Genomic DNA, 8,227 nt, shown 5'->3' on the forward strand with positions numbered 1-8,227 from the left:
TGTATCTCGCTTGCGCCAATCGTACACATGTGTTTCCATCTGTCATTGTCGATTGTGAATTTGGTTGACACTTCTATTATAGAGAATGGGTGACTAGCGATATTAAAATATTTCTTCTAATTAATTTTCTTTCAGTGTGCATGTATTTGTGCACCAGGCCACTAGTGTATACATAAAACAGCTCCTAATTGGGGGGAGGGGGGACGTGAAGGGGTATAATAGTCAGGTAGCATTTGCCAATCAACCACTTGTCTCACCTGACCCCTCTATTGCTCAGTAAGGGAGGAAAGAAAACAAACAGTAGATTCTTAAATAACCAAGCTTACCTGCCAGAATATCTACCATGTAGATTGGAAAGAGTAGTGGCTATGTCATGTCTACACCTACATTATTTACTTTACTTTGAATGGGTTACCTTTTCCTAGAATGTTCTGTTATATCTATTTCTGGCATACAAGCCGCACATCAGACAGTGTTGGGGTTGATGTCTCTTTCCCCATTGCTGTAGTGTCTCTGTATTGGGAAGGCTGGGTAGTTTGAGTTAATGACTACCTATTAGAAATGTTGTTAATGCACATCCCATGTGTTTATGGCTACCCTTTACTTCTGTTACTGACATTCTCTCTCATTTTTATTACAAGTCCGTAATGAGTCCCATAGAAGAAAAGCCATCATTGTCGGTGATTAGTTTGACATTTAAAAGTTTTTCTAAGTTAAGTTTTGCAGACACACTTAATATTAAAAGGGTTTTATGATTATCAGCTATTACAAAAGGAATTCAAAAGCGTCTCTGAAATAAAATTGATAAACTTCCCTGCTCTGAGAGAAACACGATTAACTCTCGAAGCTATTAAAATCCATTTTCACTCCCTTTGTTAATTTCCTGGACAATTTTAAGTCTCACTGCTTTTCAGTGTACTTATTTTATACACACAATTAATTCTCTTATCATAATATATAAAAGGAAATACTTTTCCTCAGTCTGAAAAAGTGCATGTAGATTCAAATTATGAAGAACTTTTTCCACCCTCTTGTTGAAGTCTAAGTTTAAAGTATGTATATCAAAGAAACTTCATGCCCATGAAGATTCGGTTATTAACACAAACCCAGGTGCTTGTGTAGTTCACCAGCTCTAGCACAAAATCCCTCACGAGTTTTTCTTTGAAAATGATAATATGTTTGATGGAAGTCCACATATTCTGTGTATATATACTGGTACTTTATGCTTTACCTGTTGATAAATGCAATGAGGATGGTAGCTGTTATTATGGGATACCCCCTTCAAACACAACATTGCATGGACTGAAATGTACACTGTCCCATGAGGCATGGTTGGGCCCATAACTTTGCTGTTTTTCTCTTTTGTCTGGATTTCAGGAAAGTCACCTTACTTTAATTTTGTTAATTCCTAATTCTTTTAATTCTCTAAGGATATTTAGGTGTCTTTCCTCATCAACATGATTTTTATCTTCCCCTCCCAGTGATTTCCAAATTCATTTTTTTTTAATTGCCTTGAAATGTAGTCTAAATGTGAGGCCATGGTTCAGTATGCATTGTTATTGATTAAATTATAGTCCAAGAACGTATATTTCTAATCTGCATATTTTGGGGTAACAGTGACCTACAAATTATTTTGAAATTTGAGGCCTTGCGCGTCTGAAAGTTCAGAGTTGTGTCCAGTTTAGCAGATTTGCTCAGTGGCCGCGGAACATCTCTGGGTTGTGACGAAGGTCGTTGAGGTACAAAAGGCTGACTTAAACACCATTCAGCAACAGAGCATCCAGAGACTTCCTGCTTTAGAGAAAATATAAACTGCTATTTACTGCAGCCAGAAATGGTGAGAAAAGCTTATTAGATGTGCTTAAAACAGTTGTCATCGAAAGTTGGTGTGGTCTTCGCAGTGAGTTTTGCTGCCTTATCTTTCTGTTGGATAAATAACCAAATTAACTTTCATTTATGATTGATGTAGTGCGACTTTTAGCGCTTAGCTCTAAAGATACTGTCTGTCTTTAAAGGACAGAACAGAAATATGAAGTGTTATTAACGAGGCTGCATTTCATTATGTTTAGTAGTTATAATTGTGAGATTGCTGATGACAGATGGTTTGAGAATAAGGTGGAACTAAAATTTTAGATGTTGGTTTATTAGCTCTGTGTATGAAAAGCTTAAGGAAACTGTATAAAGGCCTAGAGATAGAATATATAACTCCTAAAGTAGTTAAACTCCTAAAGAGTTTACAAAGAAATGTATACAGTATAAAGAAGAAAGGTGAAAGGAAAAGCAAGGTGAATAAAATATTCAGAATTAATAATGTGGAAGCCAGCACATCAATACTAACAGTTAATGAAAGCAGAGTAGTACAAATTCTTAGATTAAAGTTTTAAAAGTTAGTTAAGTCATATGTTCATTTGCAAGAGACCCACTTAAAACATAGTGACAGGTAATTTTGGAAATACAATGAGGATGAGAATGGAGAGAAAAAATTAATGTAAATAAAATTCATGTGAGGTTTTCCAAAAACTCTGGCAAATCTTTGGAAATAGTATAATGAGCCTAGAAAAAGGTGAAGAGAATGCATCTGAGTCATTTGATATCATGTGCAATTTGTGACAAAAACTCATACAACAAAATATGACTCATTTTTGGCATAGGAGGCTGCTTCAGAACTCAGGGGTGGGGGAGGACTCTAAGGAAGAGCAGCCAAAGTAAACAGGACTTTGTAGAATCTTTTATAAAACTATAACCTGGAATCCCACTTTCATTTCACAAGTACAAACTACTTCTGTGCTCTAAAGTAATTTTTTCTGAGAAAGAGCTGTTTAGCTTATAACATCAATGTGTTGCCCAGTGTTAATGAACACACTGGTTGCTGCTAGCAAGTAAAACCCTAAGTAGTCCATGCTTAGTCCTGTTCAGACAACATTAAGCTCGATATGATCATCTTGCACTGATACCAAGAATTAGTGTATGTGAGCTTGATTCGAGCAGCGCAACAAGTCAAAGTGAATGCTACATTTGAAAATTTTACCTCCACATAAAATAAAAGAAGCATGCCTCAAAGACTGCAGTTCATAAAACTATTATTGGAATAGGAAACAAATAGTGTAACTGTCCTACTATGTAATGAGACAGAAGCAAATATATCATTGTTATGTATTTTTTATTAGTCGTGGGTGTTATCTTTTTAATTAGTCCTATATTAATTGCAGTATTAATTCTTACAATTATATGCAATAATGTACCCCCAAAATGTAATTATCCAATAACAAATTAAAATGCTTTAAAAACATAATGACAGATTTTTTGCTTCTGGCCATGACAGTGTAACTGGTACTGGACTAGCCCTCTTGCCATAAACAGAAAACCGTACGAAATAGACAAAGCAACTGTTTGCAGATACTGGTCAGCAGGCGTCACAGGACTTTCCATCTGTGAAAGTGACCGGTCCTGTGCTTGCCCAGCTCTCTGCCTGGAAGTATTTTCTGGACTCAAAGAGGAGAAGCCCCGAAGTACAGCAGTCTCGCTGAACTTGGGATCCAGGAAAACGGGAGCCACTGAGTTTGCAGGCAGGGAACCAAAAGAAGGAAACTGCCCACTAAGAAATCTGCTTTGGTATCCCCTTGCATCTTTAGCTCACTGTTAGTGGTGCATGCACAGGAGGAGACTCCGTGATTCAAGCCAAGGACGACTACCAGGAAGCTGTGAAGCCAGCCACTACCAGCGGTCTAACACAGCTGGGAGACTCACATTCTGACAAAGTGGAAAGACCTTGTGAGCACTCCGTACTCAGCGGAGACCCCGGAGAGGCCCTGCCTCAGCAGTAGGGTTGTAGACCTTACCAGCGAAGCTTGAAAACAAGCCTTGAATGGAACAAGCTGATTTACCAACAAATTATCTGCCTCAGAACTTTTAAAGGAGGGAGAAAAATCCAGACAACATTCAAAATATTCAGAATCCAATAAAAATATACTATGTGTAAAGAAGCAGAAAAATGTGACATAACCAGGAGAACAGTTAGTCAATATAACAGATCCAGAAATGACAGGTAGTAGAATTAGCAGGCAAGGACTTTTTAAAAGCTATTATAAAAAATGACTTTAAAATGATTTTAGAAAACATTATTATAATGAACAAAGAGAAAGAAAATATAAAAACAACCCAAATGTTCTTCTAAAGGTGAAAAATAAACACTGAATTTTTAAGTTCCCTACATGGGCTTAACAGTAGTTTAGATACTATTAAAATAGCAGGGAATTTGGAGATGGAACAATTGAAACTAAGCCACAAAGAGAAAATAAATTGAAACAAAAATGTATACAGTCTCATTGACCTATCAGATAGTACTAACTGATTCAACGGTATGTAGGGATTAGGGGACACAGAAATATACAGGGTGGGGGAAAGTAGATTTATGGTTGTGCATATGGAAAATAACACAATAAATAATAAAATCTGTGTTTTGTGTACTCACAAGTGTGAAACTACTTGTTCGTCACCCATATGAGGGAAAAATGTTATGAATTTAATAAATAGACATACCCACAGATTCAAGACACTCAACAAATCTCAAGCAGGCTACTATCTCAAAGCCCATTATAATCAATCTGCAGAAAATCAACGATGATAAGAAAATCTTAAAAACAGCCAGAGAAGAGAATACATTACCTACAGGGAGAAAAAGATAAATGACTTTTTATCTGAAACAGTGCAAGTCAGAAGACAATGGAAAGACACTTTAATCTCCCTTCCACCTGCCCTCCACTGCTGTCTGTTGGAGATCCTACTAGAAATGTTCCATGTACAAACATAGCAAATGCATTTTAAATTATTTTCAACATAGAATTTAGAAAGGTTAGCAAAAAAAATCATAAACGGTGTGTTGTGTTTATAGAGAAATGATGATCTTTCCTAGGCAAAATAATCCCTAGAGCCGAGAGGGGTAATTTATTACTTCAGCCCTAATCCTGTGCTGATTAAACAGCCCTTAGTTTTATACTCTGGTCTTCTGAGTCGATAACCTGCAGAAGGGACTGGGACTGGTGTCAATTCTTTTGCTGTGGATAGGTGCCCTTAGAAATATGCAAATTGGCACCTTGGCTTAGAAGGCAGCTGGACAAAGAATAAAGAAGACAAAATTTGGAATTAGGTCCAGTCTAGGCTTTGCAGCTTAGTTGTTTTTAAAGATAGAGAAATGGGGCACCGGTTGGGATCCCTAATATACTACAGGCAGCTAGGATGATGACACATCAAAATAAGAAGCAAGGAGATATGGAGCAGCACTAGATCATAATTAAAAACAACAGATACAACCAAACTTTCTTAATACCATCTACCTTTTAAAAAGTTAGGGTGGCAGGTATTAAGTGGGAGAGGAGAATGTTTCTGTCTCTTCCTACGTTGACCATCCTCATTCCATCGATCTCCTTAGCAGGCTGTTCTGCTCGGCCTCCGTGGAAGAGAACTCACCACAGGGCCGCACCAGCACCGCCAGCCTGTGCCTTTACATCTGCTCTTGCCCGCCACCGTACCAGTGTATGTGTTCTCCCACCTGCGGTGTGGCTGGGTATTAAGCTCTTCAGGCATAACTAATGCACCCAGAGCCTAGATGGGATATACATTAATGATAAAGTCTTGCATGTCTAGTCAACTGCATGAAAATACTGAAAACCCACTTAATTTTCAGGGAAGATGCTGTACCTTGCTTCTGTCAGAGCTTGGGACTACGGGAGGCTTACCCTGCAGAAGCTTCTTTTGTTATACTTTGGTTCTGCCCTTGTTTTTTGAAGGTTCTAGTTTGTAACTGCTGTATCAGAAGAAACATTTCAACACAGTGTCTTATTGGAAATTAACAACCCCAACCATCACCTAGTGACTTTTATTTCTTGTTCCTTTCATCTAAAAATTAATATTTTGAAATTTTATGTTTGAGATTCAAAGTCTTTGATAAAGTCACATGTTATGAAATAATTCCAAAGGAGCTATGTTGGAGTAAGTTGTAGAGAAATGCATTTGAACAAATGTGATATAAAACTATTTTATGGAAAATTAATTTTAAAAAAAAGAAAGAAAGAAATGGGGCCTTGGCCAGGTGGCGCAGTTGGTTGGAGCATCATCCTGTACACCAAAAGGTTGCAGGTTTGATCCCTGGCCAGGACAAGACACCTTCTTAATAGGCCTACCTTGACGGGCACACTGAAAACTATAGTCCCTTCCCCCTCATTCTGCCTCCCTTACCGAGATTGTTCATGTTCTCCATGCCGTCTCTCATTGTATAATATGCTGCATAATTCTATATGTGTGTTTGTCTGCTCCCCTAGACTGGAACATTCTTTGCTTCTTGGTTTGTTCACCGATATATCTTTGCCCCCTAGAAAACGACTTGAACGTAATAGCTGCTTAGGAAATTTTTATTGAATGAACAAATGACAGTTGTAAGTGTGGTAGGGTTCTCTAGAGAAACAGAACCATCAGGAGCTGCGTGTATGTATAGAGAGAAATACTTACTTTTTTAGAAATTGGCTAATGTGATTGGGGAGGCATGACTGGTCCAACGTCTGCAGGGAAGGCTGGCAGGCTGGAACCCCAGGGAAGATTGTCCGTCAGAGACAATTTACTGGCAGGATTCCTTCCTACGTTCGCAGGGCAGTCTTTCTATTAAGGCCTGGGACTGGTTGGATAGATTCACTCACATTACGGAGGGTAATCACCTTTACACACAGTCCATCCATTTAAATGTAAATCTCATCCAAAAAATACCTGCACAGAAACATGCAGAATAATGTTTGACCAAATATCTAGGTGCTCTGTCCTTGTCAAGTTGACACATTAAATTAACTTTCACAATAGGATGTGGAGAAATAAGAACTGTTACACACTGATAAAATGTAAGAGAGTGAGTTGATAATCACTTAATTTGGCAATATCTAATAAAGTGGAGTTTGTGCATGTCCTTCCACTGAGCAATTTTACTCCTAGTTATATAGAAACACTTATAAAAGGCCATACTTATATAAGGGAAACACTTACATAAGGCCACAAATAAACATGTTCAAGAATTTTAAAAAAATATATTTATTGATTTTTTATAGAGAGGAAGGGAGAGGGATAGAGAGTCAGAAACATCGATGAGAGAGAAACATCGATCAGTTGCCTCCTGCACAACCTCCACTGGGGATATGCCCGCAACCAAGGTACATGCCCTTGACCGGAATCAAACCTGGGACCCTTCAGTCCGCAGGCTGACGCTCTATTTACTGAGCCAAACCGGTCAGGGCTGTTCAAGAATTTTTGTAAAGTGTTGCTTATAATAGGAAGAAAATGGAAATAATTTAAATGTTTATTGGTGGGAGAATGGATCAATTAGCTGTGGTATATTCTTAAATTGGAATACTATAGAACAGTCAAATGAAGTAAATGTACATATATCAACATGGATTATTTTTTTAATTATGTTGAATTTTAAAAAGTAGTTACAAAAGGATATATATAGTTTGATACCACTTATGTTTTAACAACTCAAAACCATAATGTTGGTTGCATTAGTTTTTTTACCAAGATTATTTTTGTTATTTAAGACTATCCTGTTTAATTATAAAAGAAACCCACAGAAGCATGGGCCTTTGTTCTCTGACATCTTGTGTGGAGGGGGCTAAAGATATGCCAGAAGAGTTGGTCAACAGAAATGGTTAATGTGACCAATGTGAACCACACATGAACTTCTTTACATCCATGCCCATCTTGGTAACTTCTACTCATTTAGAACAACTTTTAAAATACGTAACCTATGGCGAAACTTCAGCGTCAGGGATATTAATATTCAAAATGACAGATTGCATATATTTTCAGTTAAAGAATAGACTGAATTTAAATAACAATCACATTAAGTTCTTATGACATTCAGTTACATCTGTTGATATTTTCTACTTAAATATTTCACTATGTTTTGTTAAACATTGATTAGGAGTGAAATAAGTTAAAATGGATGTTCATCTTTTTTTCTGTTAACTTTCTTATCCATTCATAAGTTTGGGATAAATTTATTGCATTTGAGTTTAACCTTTAGTTTTTGCTTAATATTTAATAGTACTCTCACAGAAAATACGTTCTAATCAGCCTCCTGCATTGCTTTTATTGTCTTCCCAGTTGTCTGATGATGGTCGCTATGTCTTGTTATCAATAAGGGAGGGGTGTGACCCTGTGAACCGGCTCTGGTACTGTGACCTGCACA

General features: G+C 37.3%; 1 protein-coding gene and 1 pseudogene across 1 annotated transcript in view; both read left to right on the forward strand.

Annotated features, from left to right (window-relative positions):
* Window positions 1-8,227, forward strand: part of PREP (prolyl endopeptidase) — a 164,898-nt gene that overhangs the window by 99,756 nt on the left and 56,915 nt on the right. The window contains exon 9 of the mRNA XM_015572722.1: window positions 8,143-8,222. Within this exon, the coding sequence (XP_015428208.1) occupies window positions 8,143-8,222 (80 nt within the window). The remainder of the gene's footprint in view (window positions 1-8,142; window positions 8,223-8,227) is intronic.
* Window positions 5,377-5,960, forward strand: LOC102766710 (annotated as a pseudogene).

Source organism: Myotis davidii, unplaced genomic scaffold, assembly GCF_000327345.1.
Source record: "Myotis davidii unplaced genomic scaffold, ASM32734v1 scaffold68, whole genome shotgun sequence".
NCBI classification, from domain to species: Eukaryota; Metazoa; Chordata; class Mammalia; order Chiroptera; family Vespertilionidae; genus Myotis; species Myotis davidii.